Below are 18332 nucleotides of genomic sequence, written 5' to 3' on the forward strand. Positions count from 1 at the left end.
CTAGGGTGATTTTAAATGGAATTTGTCTTTCTAATTCTCGTTGCTGAGATGTGTATGAGATATATAGAAATGCTAATGACGTATGTGGGTTTATTTTGTATCCTGCAACTTTGCTAAAGTTGTTGACTATTTCGACTAGCTTTTTGGTTGATTCTCTAGGATTCTTTAAGTAGACCATCATATCATCTGCAAAGAGTGATAGCTTGGTCTCCTCATTGCCTATTTTAATACCTTCAATTTCGTTTTCTTCTGTAATTGCTACAACTAGTGTTTCTAGTACAATGTTTAATAATAGAGGTGATAATGGGCATCCTTGTTTCACTCCTGATCTTATTAGGAGTGTTTCTGGTTTATCCCCATTGCAAATGATATTTGCTGATGATTTAAAATATATACTGTTTATTATTTTTAGGAAAGGCCCTTCTATTCTTATTCTTTGTAGTGTTTTCAATAGGAATGAGTGTTGTATTTTGTCAAAGGCTTTTTCTGCATCTATTGAGATAATCATGTGATTTTTGTTGGTTTTCTTGTTACTCTGGTTAATTATTTGGATGGTTTTACTAATATTGAACCATCCTTGCATTCGTGGCATGAATCCTACCTGGTCATAGTGGATAAACCCTCGTGATCACTTGATGGAGCCTTTATGCTAATATCCTATTTAAGATTTTTGCATCTGTATTCATTAAGGAGATTGGTCTATAGTTTTCTTTCTCTGTTTTTGACCTGCCTGGCTTTGGAATCAGTACCATATTTGTGTCATAAAAGGAATTTGGTAGAACTCCTTCTTGGCCTATTCTGTCAAATAGTTTGCATAATATTGGGATTAGTTGTTCTTTGAATGTTTGATAGAGTTCATTTGTGAATCCATCTGGACCTGGGAATATTTTCTTAGGGAGTTCTTTGATGGCTTGTTCGATTTCTTTTTCTGATATGGGGTTATTTAGGTAGTCTATTTCTTCCTCTTTTAGTCTAGGCAATTTATATTTTTGTAAATATTCAGCCATATCATCTAGATTGCCATATTTATTGCCATATAATTGGGCATAATAGTTTTTAATGATTGCTTTAATTTCCTTTTCATTAGAGGTGAGGTCTCCCTTTTCACCTTGGATACTGTCAATTTGGTTTTCTTCTTTCATTTTTTTAAATTAGATTGACCAGTACTTTGCCTATTTTATTTGTTTTTACAAAGTACCAGCTTCTAGTCTTATTTATTAAATCAATAGTTCTTTGACTTTCAGTTTTATTAATTTGTCCTTTGATTTTTAAAATCTCTAATTTATTCTTCATCTGAGGATTTTTAATTTGTTCACTTTCTGGTTTTTTAATTTGCATACTCAATTCATTGATCTCTGCCCTCTCTAATTTGTTAATATCTGAACTCAAGGATATAAATTTCTCCCTGAGTACTGCTTTAGCTGCATTTGAAAGGATGTCTCATCATTGTCATTTTCTTCAATGAAATTGTTTCTATTATTTGTTCTTTAACTGATTCTGGAGAATCATTATTTAATTTCCAGTTAATTTTTGATTTGCCTATTCATGAACCCTTACTGATTATTATTTTCATTGCATTGTGATCTGAGAAGGTTGCATTTATTATTTCTGCTCTTTTGCACTTGGTTTACAATGTTTTTATGCCCTAATACATGGTCAATTTTTGTGAATGTACCATGTACTGCTGAAAAGATGGTGTATTCCTTTCTGTCCCTATTTATTTTTCTCCACATATCTACTAACTCTAATTTTTCTAAGGTTTCTTTCACCTCTCTTATATCTTTCTTATTTATTTTTTGGTTTGATTTATCTAGATCTGATAGAGGAAGGTTCAGGTCTCCCACTATTATAATTTTTCTATCTATTGCATCCTTGAGCTCCACTAGTTTCTCCTTTAGAAATTTGGATGCTCTGCCATTTTGTGCATACATATTCAGTATGGATATTTCCTCTTTGTCTATACTGCCTTTTATCAGGATGTAGTTACCTTCCATGTCTCTTTTAACTAGATATATTTTTACTTTGGCTTTGTCAGATGTCATGATTGTGACTCCTGCCTTCTTTTTATCAGTTGATGCCCAATAGATTTGGCTCCATCCTCTTAATTTTACCCTATTCATATCTACCTTCCTCAGATGTGTTTCTTGTAGATAGCCTATTGGTTTTGGATTCTAATCCACTCTGCTATTCTCTTGCATTTTATGGGTGAGTTCATTCCATTCACATTCAGAGTTATGATTACCAGCTGTGTATTTCCCAGCATTTTGATTTCTACTCTTAATCCTGCCTTTTCTTTCACTGTTTCCTTATATACCAATGTTTTGTTTTTAATAAGTCTTCTTAATTCCCACCCTAAGTTTACTTCCTTTTCTATCCCCACCCTTCTTATTCCCCCCTTATATACTTAACAGTCTTTTTAAACTACCCCCCCAACCCTTTCCCTCCCTTGTACTGCTTCCCTTCCCACAAGTCCGTTTGTTACCTGTCCTCTTCCCTATAGGGAGCTAATCAATTCTCTGCCCCAATGTATTTGATTGTTCTTCCATCTTTGAGTCAATTTCAATATGCGTAAGAATTGAGTATTTCCTATTCCCAACCTCTTTACCCTTCCAGTGTATTGATGTTCTCCCCCTCCCGCCATTAGCTTCTTTATGACATATAAACTTGCCCCCTTTTATTTCTTTTCCCATTTCTTTTAGTATTAACCTCTTTTTTTAGCTCTAGTTGTATTTATGCATACATATATCTATATGCATATTTATATCTTGGCATTTCATCCTATATAGTTTGTCACTGTTCCCTCTAAGTGTAATTCTTCTAGCTGCCCAGGTGATAATAACATTTTTTTAAGAGTTCCCAATGACCTCTTTTCTTATAGGGATACATATCATTTTAACTTATTTGGTGTCTTAAAAAAAAGGGAGAGGGTTTGGTTTTATTTTTCTTTTTTCCCTCTTAAATTGCCTTTTGATGATTCTCTTGAGTTCTGTGCTTGGGTATCAAATTTTCTGTTCAGGTCTGTTTTTTTCTTGACAAATTCTTGGAATTCTTCTATTTTGTTAAATATTCATACTTTCCCCTCTAAGAATATGGTCAGTTTTGCTGGGTAATTGATTCTTGGTTGTAGACCTAGTTCCTTGATTTCCGGAATATCATATTTCATGCCTTTCGGTCCTTCAGTGTAGATGCAGCCAGATCCTGTGTTATCCTCTTGTGTTTCCATGGTATATGAATGACTTCTTCTTAGCAGCTTGTAGTATTTTTTCCTTGGTCTGATAGTTCTTGAATTTGGCCATAACATTCCTGGGTGTTGTCAGTTGGGGATTAAGTACAGGAGGTGATCTGTGGATTCTTTCAATCTCCACTTTTCCCTCTTTTTATAGAATATCAGGGCAGTTTTCTTGAATAATTTCCTTTAGTATGGTGTCCAGGCTTTTTTTTTTTTTTTGTCATGGTCTTCCAGGAGACCAATGATTCTTAAGTTGTTTCTCCTGAAATGATTTTCTAAATCTTCTGTTTTGTGAATGAGGTGCTTCATATTTTTCTCAATTTTTTCATTCTTTTGGTTTTGTTTTATATTGTCCTGCTGCCTTGTGAACTCACTTGCTTCTAGTTGTTGTATTTTGGATATTAAAGACTGGATTTCTTCCCTGGCTTTTTGTTCATCCTTTTCCTTCTGCTCTGATTTTCTTTGGAGGTCATTTTCATCTTTTCTGCCTCATCTTTCATTTTCTTTGCCTCATCTTTCATCTCCTTTGCCTCATCTTTCATCTCCTTCGCCTCATTTTCAAGCTGATTAATTTTGCCTTTCCAGACACTGTTTTTTGTTTCCAGATGACTTATCTTACTTTTTAAGTTATTTTCCCAGTTGTCTTCAGCCTCTCTTAATTGTGTTTTGAATTGTATTTTGAGTTCTTCCAAAGCCTGTATCCAATTCACTGGTGTTTCTGTTTTTTTTGCTTGGTATTCCCTCATCCTTCTCTGTTCCATTTTTGTTTTCCAATTTGTTCATTGCCTGTATAGAAGCTGTAAATTGTAATTTCTTTTTTCTTTTTCTGTTGTTTGCTCATATTTACCCCTTCTTACTCCCTGCAGTTGCCTGTGCTTTTGCTCCTCTCATTTTTTTGTGGGGTTGGGCTTTTCTGTCAGCCTTCACCCTTGGAGTTTTGTCAGCAAATCACTCAGGACAGTCTGTGGGCAAGGGTGTTGGAGTTTGAGATTCCCTGCCCTCTAAATGCTTTGATGAGATTAAGCCCAGCTGAATTGCAGAGCTGGATGTGCCCTAAGTCCAAAACCTCAGGAAGAGGTGTGGGGGGAGATATGGAATGTCTCCTCTGTTGCAACTAGGCTGTCCGCTCTGCACTCTGAGCTTCTTCTCTAACTGCTTTCCCATTGCCTGTTTTTGATGCTCTGAGCCTGTTACAGCTTTGTCCACAAGGTACTCCCTCCAGACCAGCACCCTTGCCCACCCAGAGTGTCCAGCTACCGCTAGAGGCTTAGCACTCTATGTGGGGGAGGGGTCTTGGGATCTTCCTTCTTCCTTCTCCTTAAACCCGAGAGTTCTCAAATTCTGACTTTTGGGGGCATACCTTTTAACTTGAGTCCAGTGGGAGGATTCTTTGACTCTGTATTGTTAATTTTGATTTTTTGTCCCCTGGGAGCATTTAGTTTGTAATTGGTAAGGAAGGGTTTTCAGAGTTCTGAACTTTCATTGCCTCTACCCCGCCATCTTGACTCTGCCTTTCCCAATTTCATTTTGTAATAAGGTAAAGTAATAGATTTAGAGATATAGTGAACATGGAGTTTCCCTAGGTTTTAGCAAAGCAGCTGATACCAATTTTTAGTTGGGTGAGGGAATATGGAAAAATGTAGGGTGGGTGACTAGATCCCTTTAGATCTGCTTAAATGTTTATATTGAAAGAGGTGGTCATTAGTGAAGTATTTGCATCATTGAAAGGAGGTCTTGTCCTCAGGATCAAATGAATATCTTAAGGATCTTGGCTTGACCCTCTGCATTTTAAGATTTTTACCAATGACTTAGATAAAGACATAGGTGTCATTCTTATCACATTTGCAGATGACACAAAGCTGGAAGAAATAAATAGCTGACATGTTAGACAGCATTGGGGTTTTAAAATACCTTGACAAGTTAGAATAGTGTACTGAGTTGAATAAGATTAAATTTAATAGGGATAAATATCAGGTCTTACAATTGGGTTCAGAAAAGCAGCTTAAGAAATATAAGATAGAGAAAGCTTGGTTAGATAGTCCATATAGAAATAATCTGGAGATATTAATTTAACTCAAAACTCATCATCGTTTAAATATGATGTGAGGCTGTATTGGGAGGCATAGCTTCCAGGTCTAAGGAGGTAAGAAATAATACTCTACCATGGTCAAATAGTATTTTTGGAGTATGTATTATGTTTGGTTGTGGAAAACATATTTTAGGAGAGATATTGATAAGCTTGGACAGTGATCAAATAGAAATGGGTTAACTAAAACATACATAAATATCTCTGTGGACCACATATTAACTGAGAAAACCACATATTAACATTTTATTCTTTTTTTAAAAAATATTTTCTAATTGTAGTTTAATCTGGTTCAGGAAACATTCAAAAGTTGCAGGTCATAAATCCAGACATCTATGAACTACAGAAGGTCCAGAGGAGGAAAGCAGGATAGTTATGGACCTCAAGATAAAGCCATATGAAGATTGATTTAGAAACTAGTAAAATTTAGCCTAGACAAGAAAAGTCTGGGTGGATGAAAGGGTGGAGGGGCTTCTGACCTTTAGGCATTCATGTTTGGCCCAAGTGGGCAGAATTTGGGAACAAAAGATGAGAGCTTCAGGGAAGCAACATTTAACTATTTGGATGAGAGATAACATGTCCTATCAATTAGAATTATACTAAGGTGGAATTGACTGCCACAGGAGCTACTAGAGTTTTTTCTTGCCAGATGTCTTCAAGCAGAGGTCTCATTTTGCTATTATTATTCCCACTTTGCATTTGAAGAAACAGAGATAGATATAAGTTAAGTGGCTTGCCCAGGGTCACCCAGCTAGTAATTGTCAGAGGTAGGGTGCTCTGTCCACTATTTGAATCAGAATAAGGAGAACAGTATAATACTAACTCAAACACTATAAAGGGAAATAACACTAAAAGACACTTCATGCTCAGATTAATTACAGTGACCAGACTTAGACCTAGAGGACAGATGATAAAATAGAATTTTTTTCCTTTAGTATTGTATAGACAATAAGATCATCTTTTGTTTTGTTTTGTTTTATGTTTTTATTGCTGCAAGAGAATGTTTAGTGTATGGGGAGACATGTCAGGAAATATCTATTTTTAAATAGGCACAAGGCTTCTATACATTATATAAATCTTTAGCTACTTTCATTTCTTCAGGGTCACATTTTCTAACGCTTTTTTGTATTCCATATTCATTTTTATGTCACATTCACCAAATATTAAAAATATGTTGATATATTTAGAGAGTTTTATTGAGTTATTTGGAAAAAAATTTCTCCCTTCTCATCCTCTACAATAAATATTGTTGAGTAAGTAGCAACTGTCTTTATGGTGACCTTTTTATAATCCACAAGACCATACAAAATGACCAGGTGTTCCTTGAAATGATGTTTCTTCTCTTTGGACAAAAGGTAACCTAACTTCACTAGCTTCTTTGTTTCTCCAGAAAGAATGTGAGCCATCCTTTTTTGTTAGATATCCTTTTAACATCCATTTGTATTTAAAACAAGACTATCTATTTTTATATGCAATAGGTCCTCTGGTTGTGACTTGGTCACTGGTCAAGAATTTCACATTTCAAAGTTTAATAAGGAAGTAAATTTATATGTAATCCAAAAATGTAGTTGTGATTCTTAGTACTTTCTCTTCCATTTTCTACCACATTGCCATTCCCAATAGAAATGGTAGAACACGATTGAACACTATTTTGTGTTTCTTTGTTCATTGGATTTCTATATCCAAAGATATTTACCATGTAATTAAATTATTGGTGATGAATCTCTTTATATTTATCAGGACTATGCTCAGGTTATAATAGCAACAAGGTGGCTCTCTTTGCTGCTGGATCTGAGAACTGAGGAAAAGAGGAAACAGGGCAGGACAGGTGGTTGGAGGTACTAAGTGGCACTTTCCCAAGCCTAAAAGAGTGTAGCAACCAACTGGAGTCAGTTCTGTGCTCTCCAAAAGTCACTTGGGTCAGAGACCTAGGCTGGTGAGCTATAAATTGCGAAGGATAGGAAAATACTACTACTCTTTGAGATCTTAAGCACTAGGGGGAAAAAAAAACAATTAGGGGACAAAAGTCAGACCATAACCAGTAGTGGAAAATAAGGAAAAAGGTACTGAAATTACTGAAGACCTCAGGAGGAAGAAAACTCAAATAAATCCCTTTTACAATAAACAGATAAACAACAGAGAGGATATTCATATCAGAAGGAAGGAGCAGCTAGATGGTACAATTGATAGAGCACTGAACCTGGAGTCAGGAATACTTGAATTCAAATCCAGCCTCAAACATTTGCTAGCAGCAACCCTGGGCAAGTCACTTAACCCTGATTGACTTTTAAAAAATACCAGAAGGATGTATTACACTCAAATCAGGTAAGTTAATTCAGGCGTCTTTCAATAAAAGCTGCAAAACAAAGGAAAGTGATTTAATACCCAGTGAGGCAGAGAACCCTTAGGATTTTGAGGAGAGTATGGAACTACTAGAATTCATGAGATTTCTTAATGATTTAAAAGAGATATAAAAATTTTAAGAGCAGAACTTATGTCCTGAATAGTGGATGTAATTAGTAGATTAGAGAAACTTGTATCTAATATGATAACAAAAAGGGGGGGGTGGAGTAGGGAGGGAGGAAGGAAGGAAGGCAGGAAGAAAGAGAAAGGGAGATTGGAAATTTAAATACATTGAGAGTGAGAGATAATTTCAAAGAAGAAGCAAAAGCAATAACATTACAAGAAAGCATTCACTCTATACAAGGAAAGCATAATGATTTTGAAGGCAGGATGTATAAAAATGACTTTAAGGATTATAGTTCTCCCAGAAAAACATGACAAGTAAAACACCCAAACATCATAATTCAAAAAATAATACAAGAATACGTCCCAGAACATCTGGACACAGAAAACAAAAGACCAATTGAAAGAACCCATAGATTACTCTCCAAGGAAAATAACCAAAAACCTAAGGCTGCAAACCTAAAACACAAAGTAGTTAAATTTAACACTTCTGTTATAAATTTTGCAAACAACCAAGAAAAAAACCTGTCAAATATAAAGAAAATGAAATTCAAATAACACAACACCATTTGGCAAGGGAGCTCAAGATGTAGCTTCTCTGTAACCTTCTCTGCAAATCTAAGCCTAACCATAAATAAAAAAAGATGGACATTTTAGGCATTCAAAACATTCTTAGAAAGGGAATCAGGTCTGAAAAGATTCTATGCTTCTCAAACCCCAGACAACAGAAATACAGGAAGGAGAAATATAGCAACAAGTTCAAAAAGAAACTGAGAAAAAGAGACCATTGAATGTACACAAGGAGACAAAGCAGAAGCGAAATAGAAGTGATCAAATAGAAAGCATAAGTAAAATAGAAGTGATCATGGAGATCAAATTTTATAACACTTAACTTACTGGTGAACATTTTAAAAAATGATTTTATATTACAAAATGGACTTTGCATAAAAAGGAAGAAGAGTGGAAAGAGAGAGAGAAAATGTGATGTACCCTAACATAGTCAAAGACTAAGAATGAAGGGGAAATAACACTAGTAGCGTCTCAGGAAGAAGAAAATCTATAAGAGAATGAGTGAGGAGGCAAGAGGAAGAATTGAAGAAGAGGAAAAGATAGGAAAAAAAACATTGTTGTAATGGTTGAAGGGAGGAAAATGAGGACCTTATATTGAGTATTATTTGCTGAAATTTGGTGTTCAGGAACACTATTTATCATATCCCCAGGAGAAAAAGGATTCAGTGTTCTCAGTGACAACAGACACCCAGAAGGCTGAGAGGGCATGGAACTAGGGAGGAGATTTTAAGACAAAGTGGGGAAATATGATCAAGAGAAGAGAAGAACAAAGGTTAATAATGGAGTGTCTGATCAGAGGCATAGAAAGAATTCTACCATGGGGCAATATTCTCTTATCACCTGCAGAAATGTTTTGCAGGGAGGGGACAGGGAACGAACTGGCAAGCTCTGTGAGGCAATGGCAGCAACTATTTAAAAGAGACATATTGCAAAAGTTTTAATTCCACAAGGAGCACAGAAAATAAAGAAGGACTGAAAATAGTATAAGGACCATAAACCAAAGACTAAAATCATAAAATAAAGTAGTGACAGGAGATTTCAGAATCCCTCTCACAGTTTTAGGTAAGTCTAACAGAAAGATAAACAAAAGAAAACATATAGAACTGAACCAATTACTGGTGAACTCTAACCAAAAGACTTATGATGGCTTTTCTAAATAGGACTACAAAAGAATATTTTTGTATTTGTTATCATTTCATGTAGCTTTCCAAAAATTACAGAAATATTGCAAACCATTATAGAAAGACAAAAAGTAAAAATAGACCTATTTAGATTTACACAATATAAACAATGAATTGGTTTAGGGAACACAAACAAAAGACATAAATAAAAAGGATTTAACAATGAAATCTTAAATGATGAGTGGGCAATAAATCATAAAAACAAGTTTTTGAAAGGAAATGATAATGCTGAAACAGTAATTCCAAATTTTGAATGTGCAACTAAAGCTGTTCTTATTGGGATAAATCATACCTATAAATATGCATTAACAAAATAGAAAAAGAGAATTAATGAATTACATACACATTTTAAGTAATCAGAAAGTCAACAAATAACATGAAATAAGCACAAAACAATAGATCTTAAAAATTAGAGTAATAATAAACTGGAAACCAAAAAAACTGTAGAAATCATAAAATTTAAAGGCTGATTCTCTGGAAATGCAAATAAAAAACTCTTTAGCCATTCTAAAGAAAAAGAATAGAGGAAATAGTCAAATTACTAAAATAGCAAATGAACAAAGTTTGAAATCACAATAAAACCAGAATATAAAGAGTGAACAGTACCTTATATAACCCAGTTATATGACAACAAAACTGAGAACACAAAAGAAATGAGTAGCCTCAAAATATAGAATGCACAAACTGGCAGTAGACCTAATAGAGATCTTAAATAACCCAATCTCAGAAAAGGAAATGAAACTAACTGTAGAGGGGAAAGGGGCGTTCCCTTTCCAGTTTCCAGCCCTCCATAAAGCCTATTTGTCTTGATGGATTCCGTAGAGAATTTTACCAAAAATTGAGAAAGAGCACATTGCCAAAATCCTTTTGTGACACAAATAAAGTCCTAATACATAAGACAGAGAAGTATAAAACACAGCAGGAAAACTTTAGAGGAGTGTCATTAATAAATATTGATTTAAAAATTTTAAACAAAATGTCATTAAACAGGCTAGAGTGACTTATCCAAGAAATCTTTCATTATGATTGAATTGGATATATACCAATGGAGCAAGAATAGTTCTACGTTAGAAAAGCAATCAACATATATATTCACATTAAAAAACCATGTAACTATTTAAAATGATGCAGAAAAAAACTTTTGAGAAAGTACAACACTCATTTATCCTTAAAACTCTTTAAATTATAACTATAGCAGACTTTTTTTAATATCATAAAAAAATACATTTGGGGTTATACTAGAACTTATCCTAGGAAATATGGGAGTGAAGCATGGATGCTGCCTACTCTCCACACTAAAAAATGATATAGTTCTGGAAATGATAACTTTTTTTTTACTTTTTTGAATATTTTTTGCATTAATTTCTTGGCCATGGAGTAGATAATCAAATTTGTAGGTATATAAATCAGTTTTAAAACTTAATTTTCCTTATGTGTAACACTGAGTCTTCCTAAATAAAACTTCTGGAAAAAACTTACAGTGTTGTGTGGCCTTATTTAGTAAACAAGTCTACTTTTTTTAAACAATAGTTTTGTTCAATTACAATGTAGTTAAACATGATTCACCATTAAGTGACCTTTTTGTTGTTTAACCTAGATACCTTTGGAAGGGGGACAGGACCAGCAGACAGATTCTACCAAAGGAAGGTGCCTAAGGAGAACTGTGAGTGTCCCCTCGGAGGGTCAGTTCCCTGAATACCCACCAGATGGCGCAGCCAAACTGGGTAAGCTGGTAAACAGGAAAAAATTTTACTAGTTTACTGTGTAATTTTTGTAGTTATTATTGTGTTTTGTGGCCTCATAAAATGTTATTTGTTATGTGTCCTCATAAAAGAAATTTGTTAGAGTGCTTTCAAAAATGTTGAGTAGTATTTTGTATAGTATTGGTGTTGATTATTCTTTGAAACTTTGATAGAATTGTCTTCTAAATCTAGGATTAGTTACTATAGAGAGTTGTATCTTCTTTTCTGAGATTGGATTATTTGAGACTCTAGTTGGTATTATGCTAGATGGAGTATAGTTTGGAGAATAATCTCTCTCCTTGGTGTTCTTTGTTTTGTTGGGGTAGAACTATGCATAATTAGTTCTGATTATTTTTTATTTTGGTTTTGTTCATTTTACTTTATTCATTTGCTATTTGGGTGATTTCATTTTCTACCTTTTCCTTGTAATAAAGTTGATTAATTTTGTTAGCCTTTTCTTCTTTTTAAACTCTTACCTTCCATCTTAGAATCTGTACAAAGTAGTGTGAATCTAAGGCAGAAGAGTGTTAAGGGTTAGTTAGGCAATTGGAGTTCTGACTTGCCCAGGGTCATATAGCTAGGACGCCATTGTCTTCAAAGAACTGAATTTTAATTTTATCAATTCTATAGCCTTTGGGGTTTCTAATATATTTTATTTCTCCTTTGCTTTTCAAGGTTTTTTCTTTTGTGCCCATTTTAAGATTATTTGGTTTCCAATTTTCTAAAATTTCTAAAATAAATAATCAATTTATGAATCTTTTCCTTTTATGTTTTGTTAATGTATGTGTTTTTCCTCTAATGGTTGCTTTAATTACTTTCTGTAATTTTTTTTAAACCCTTACCTTCCGTCTTGGAATCAATACTGTGTGTTGGTTCCAAGGCAAAAGGGTGTTAAGGGCTAGGCAATGGGGGTTAAGTGACTTGCCCATGTTCACACAGCTAGGGATGGTCTAAGGCCAGATTTGAATATAGAACCTCCCATCTGTTGGCCAGGCTCTCAATTCACCGAGCTACCCAACTGCCCTCACTTTCTATAAATTTTGATATGTTATTTCATTACTATAATTTTCTTTCACATGATTGCTTCTCTAAAATGTTCTTTCACTTGTTACTTAGTATTTTCATTGTCTTCAATTAAATCTATGTATTTTGTTTATGCTTTCTAAATGGATTTTTTTATCATTTTATGATCTTTAAAGATATGTATAGTATTTCTGCCATGTTATATTTATTAGCAATATCTCTGTATCTTGACATATAGCCATTATTTGTAAAACTCGCATGTGGTTCTGAGAATAATATGAATATGTATTCTATAATGACCTTTTTAGAAATCATTCTAAGTAATGTTTCCAAAAAACCTCTTACTTTCTGTCTTAGAATCACTATTAAGTGTCAGTTCCAAAGCAGAAGAGCAATAAAGTCCAGAGAATTGGAATTGTGACTTGTGAGCAACTTGGAGTTGTGAGAAAGTGACTTGCCCAGGGTCACACAGATAAGAAGTATCTGAGGCCAGAGATGCATCCAGGACCTCCCATATCTAGGCCTGGCACTCTAGCCACTGAACCCCCTAGCTGCCCCAAATAAAAGCCTTTTAATTCTAATTTCTCTAGTAATTTAATTTTTAATTTTGCCTTTTACTTATCTTTCTGTTTAATTTGTCACTAAGAGAGAAAAATTGTCTCCTATTATTATCTTACTATCTTTTTCTTTTTGGCAATACAGTTAAGTTTTCCTATGCTGTTCATGAGTTCAATATTGGTGTTGAGTTGTTTTTGCTTTATCTGATATGTTATACAGCTGATGATGCATAGTAAATTTTATTGAAAGGTTTTACTTTATTTCATGTATGTCCTTGGTTTTTTAAATGTGTTTCTAGTAGCCAGTAAAGAGTGGAATTTTGTTTTCTTATTCTGTCTGCCTTTCACATTTTATTGGATTTTTAAAATATAGTTACATTGAAAGTTATAATAGCTTATATTCTCATCCATTTGTGTACCTACAATTTATTTTCCTGAATTAGAAGATTTTTTCTTAATCAGCTTTAAGGCAATTCTTTTCATATAGGTTCTCTTGTTTCTAGCCTCAATATGTTCCCTCCTTTGCTTTTTTCAGTCCTTTCTCTAGTTTATGTAATGTATTGATTTCTTTTTCTTTTTAATTTTATTTAGTAATCTAATTCTTTCTTTTTTCTTCTCAGTTAAATCATTCCAAATCTTTTCCCCACTTTATATCCTCCTCTCCATAATTTTTTTCTGTACCTTTTTCTAATAGTTTCTTTACTTATAGTCCAGTTCTTTCTCTTGTTTCCCAGTAATTTATTTAAAATTCCTTCCCCATCTCCCTTATTCTGTTCCAACTTCTTTTATTAGCTTTCTTCATTTTTTCTATGCTTTTTCTAAGAATGATTCCTTTTCCTTGTTCTTTTTTCCCTTCCTTTATGTTTATTCTGAGATTCATGGCGTATACTCTTATTTAGCTTATTTAGTTCTTTTGTAGCTTCTGTTTCTGGAATTCAGCTTCTAAAGTATCAAGTTTGAGTGAGTACTAATTTCTAGCCAATTTCTGCATTATTGCCTTGGTAGATCTTGCCACCCTTTTTTGTTGTACGTTACTGTTGCTTCATGTGAGATGTCATGCAGCTAGAAGCATTGCCTCATTACGAGACAGAAATTTCCCTCTGTGCTCATTTTTCTCCTGCCCTCTCCATGATATTCTTTTTCCAGTTTACATGTAATTTATTCTTTGGATTCAAAGGTTGGTTCTCTTCTCACCTTTATGAGTGTCCAGTTGCTCCTAGGAGCTTGACATTTTCCTTTTCCAGAATTAGGATGTTTTCTATGGAAGCACAGTTTCTCAGAGGAAATAATCTACCTGTGTACCAAGTCTTTGAATATTAGACCCATTGCAAGTTCCTTATTTCCCATTATAGAGTATGTCTTCTTCCAGTGGGAATATTTTTTAATGGGAGCCCACCCCCTTTTAAAAGTAGACCTCTATTTTTTCTTCTGTTTCATTCCATCCCTTTTTCCACCTCTCCCTTCTGTTACTCGTTCTTTGGCTGATAGACTATAAGAGTTATATTTCCCTTATTGTTTAACCATGGACTTGCTGATTACAGCAAGATGCTGGGAGAAGGCATGAATAGGTTCTGATAGTCTGTAAAAGAAAGGAAAATCTTGAGTAGGTCCCAAAGCATAACCCTCCGGGTTGGTTTATGTGCTATTTTGGAGTATCTGTGCTGGTAGAGGAAGGGCTACTGAATGAAGGCATAATAAATTAATGTTTTCAATGCTTGATTCATAAGCAATTACCTTGTTAATTTTCTTTACTTTCTTATTCTGTGGATTCAGTTGTAGTTGCTCTGCCCATGACTTATTATCCCTCCTTTGGGGCTTTTCAAGAAATAGTAAGAACTGAAATGTCCAATTCTTTATTTTGTTAGTCATGTGACTCCAGAATATTATCTCTCTAGAGAAATAGATGCTCCTAATATGTAATATTTTATGTTCATGAAGCAGGTTAATTACTTTATTAAGAATTACACCATCCCCCCTAAAACAGGATTGTTATTTTATATATCTTTAAAAATAGAATGCTAAAGAAAGCTCTGCTAAGAAGCATTTTTATTAGTGAATGGCATTAACATCACCTTGAAAGAATAATTATTTTGTTCTTATTAATGTTTAATTTGAGTTGACCGTATCATCTCAAAGATCATTTGTCTTATATTTCCTCCTTTTCTTGCTTTCCATTTATATTGTACATGTCTTAAATAAAATAATCAGGGTTAATTGCATATTGTCACCACCATTAGAATGTAAGATCTTTGAGAAAAGTGACCATAATATTGCCTTTCTTTCTGTTTCTAGCACACCAGTATTGTCTGTGGGTTTTATTGTGTTGTTTGCTTGTTTTGAGGGTGGGGGTGGAAAATACTAGAGTGGTTTGCATGTCCTTCTTCAGTAGATTATGATAAACAGGTTAAGTGACTTGTCTAGGTTCACACAGCTAGTAAATGTCTTGAGGCTAAATTTGAACTCAGGTCTTCCTGGCTTCAGACCCAGCACTCTATCCATTGAACCCTCTAGCTTCCTCATTTAGCAGACCACACATATAGTAAACATTTAATAAATGCTTGTTAACTAACTGATTGATAGTAAAAACAAAGTGGAAACTTCTGGTTTGTTATCAGATGAAATCATGGATGTAACACTTTTTAAAACTTTATAAATGTTAGCTATTGTTTTGAGTAATGAAAATAGTTGATACTCCCTTTTTTATCTTAAATTTTTTGGAAACTTGAATAATCAGTAATGTAATTCTTTTAAAATTTTAAAATTTCACACATATATATACATATATATATATACACACACACACACACACATATATATATATATATATATATATATATATATATACATACCTTTGATAGAATAAAGGTGGCATATCATAGTGGCAATGAAATCCATAGAAATAATCCTGAACTGCTTAAACCTGTTTTATTTTAAAGTAATGTCTCAACTAGTATTCCCTGTCTATTGTTTTGTAGCAGGGACTTTGTTTTATACCTATCTTTATCTGGTTATATTGTTACATCACCTGCACAAACAAGTGATTATTGTTTACATATATACTTTAAAAGATTGAACAGATTTCAATCGGGTGATTTCACTATCACATCATAAGAAACAATATTTTATTCTCCCTACCCTATCAAATGCACTTCTCATGATTTTCCCCACCCTTTTCTCATGTGTCTCCAGACCAAATTTACTTTATATAGGCAGGACCAGTAATCCAAAGCAAGGGATTTTACTTGAGTAGCTGTTTTATTATCTAAGCTTGAGAGCCCTGGAATTTGGCTATTATTCCTGGGAGTGTTTTCATTTTGGATCTTTTTCAAGAGGTAGTTGATGAATTCTATCGATTTCTTTTTTACCCACTGGATCTAACAGATTGGGGCAATGAACATTAAAAATAAAGTTTTAAAAAAATATGCTTCAGTCTTCATTAAATCCTTCTGTTGTCTCTAGAGGTGAATAGTATTTTTTATTATGGGACCTTTGGAATTGCCTTGTGGATCACTGTTAGAGCAATGTAGTTAAGTCTTTCACAGTGTTATTACTGTGTACAATGTTCTATTTTCTCTCACTCCCCTTTGCATGAGTTTACATTAATACTTCAAGATATTTTGGAACCATCCTTCTCATCATTTCTTATAGCACAATAGTATTACATCTTTGGTCAACTAGGTGTCCTAGTGGATAGAGTGCCAAGCCTGGAGATGGGAGGTCCTGAATTCAAATATGGCCATAGACATTTCCTAGCTGTGTGGCCCCTCTGCAAGTTACATCACTCTAATTGCCCAGCCCTTACTACTCTTCTGCCTTGGAACTACACAGTATCAATTCTAAGACCAAAAGATTTAAGGGTTTGGTTATAAGGGTTTAAAGAAAAATAGTATTTTATCCCAATAATATACAATTTATTTATTCTCAATTGATAGGCATAATCTCAATTTCCAATTCTTTGTATTACAAAAAGAGTCATTTTGAATATTTTTGTACAAAATAGGTCCTTTTCCATTTTCTTCAATCTCTTTAGGGTATGAACTTAGTAGTGGTATCTATCTCTTGTTTGGTCACAAACTTCCCTTATCCATATATCTAACAGTTATATTTTTCAGTGCTCCCCTAATGTACTTATGATATCACTTTTGATTTCTAAATAATTTATCCATTTTTGTCTTCATTTTCATATATGGTGTGAAATGTTCCAAGCCAGATTTCTGCCAAAGTGTTTTCTAGTTTTCCTAGCAATTTTGGTTAGATGGTGATCACTAGATTATTATGCTCTTTCACTATAGTATATTGTGTCTCCATCTATTCCACTGATCCACCACTCTATTTTTTAGCTAGTGCCTTGATAGTTGTCTTGATTACTACTTTGTAATGTAGTTGAAATCTGGAAATACTACGTTATCATACATTTTTTTAAATTGATCCCCTTGATATTTCTTAAGGTAAAAATTAGGGTTCTTGACTGAATATATTATACTAGTGGTCACCAGGGATTAAAAATCAATCCCAATAAAATACCCAAGTCAGTTTGGGATTTTTATGGTGGTTTAATTACAATAGTAGGAAGAAATTAAGAAGAAGAGATAGGAAAAGGAATTGGATTGCTCTGGCAAGGCAGATAGGAGTTCAGAGGCCTAGGCCAAGGGGCCTCCTCAGTCTAGCTTGGCTTCTAGCCATGAGGCCTCCTCCGAGATGAGGGGCCTCCTTGGAGGACAGTGCTTTAGGAGGTAAAGGAAAAGAGGAATCAACCTAAACCACTCACCAAGCACGCTAAGAATGCCACCAGGACCTCCCAATGCTGAAAGAGCCCAACGTATCCGTGAGAGATAGATTGGAGAGAGGAAGTGATGAGAAATATATAGATAGTTCTTTACATCACTTCCTGAGTCTCACATATACTAATGGTAGCTTAAACTTGGCTTGGGATAGGCCAGGAAACTGTTAGTTGTTTTTGTTTTTTTCTGATTTGTCACTTGCTAGCACATGATGGTCATAGGCCATCCTCCTCACAGTTAATCCTTAAGTAGGGGTCTATACATTCCTTGGTTGCTAAATTTCTAAAGACTAAGCAGGGTGGAATAAAATTAAAATTCACATATTGTTCTAGATGATTTTGTTACCATTTTATCTAGCTCTTTAAAATAATTAATTGGCAGTAATTTGTATGGGTACTGAATAAGTAAATTAATTTAGGTAGAATTGTGATTTTTATTATATTGGATTGGCTTGCTTGTGAGCAATTAAAAATTTTGCAATTATTAAAATCTGTCTTTATTTGTGTGAAAAGCATTTTGTAATTGGTAATGCTAGTGCATGTCTTAGCAAGTAGATTGTTGAGTATTTTATTTTGTCTTCAGTTATTTTTCATGGAATTTCTCTTTCTATCTCTTCTTGCTGTCTTTTGGTAGGATATAGAAATACCAATGATTTTGTATCCTGCAATTTTCCTAAAATTATTGTTTCAAATAGTTT

The 18332-nt window shown here is 34.0% G+C and overlaps 1 protein-coding gene across 4 annotated transcripts in view; it reads left to right on the forward strand.

Annotated features, from left to right (window-relative positions):
* Positions 1 to 18332, forward strand: part of RASAL2 (RAS protein activator like 2) — a 374103-nt gene that overhangs the window by 175420 nt on the left and 180351 nt on the right. For all 4 annotated transcript variants that reach the window (XM_001373823.4, XM_003340123.4, XM_056814132.1 and 1 more), the window contains exon 3: positions 11130 to 11256. In XM_001373823.4, the coding sequence (XP_001373860.2) occupies positions 11130 to 11256 (127 nt within the window). The remainder of the gene's footprint in view (positions 1 to 11129; positions 11257 to 18332) is intronic.

Source organism: Monodelphis domestica, chromosome 2 (assembly GCF_027887165.1).
Source record: "Monodelphis domestica isolate mMonDom1 chromosome 2, mMonDom1.pri, whole genome shotgun sequence".
Taxonomy (NCBI): Eukaryota; Metazoa; Chordata; class Mammalia; order Didelphimorphia; family Didelphidae; genus Monodelphis; species Monodelphis domestica.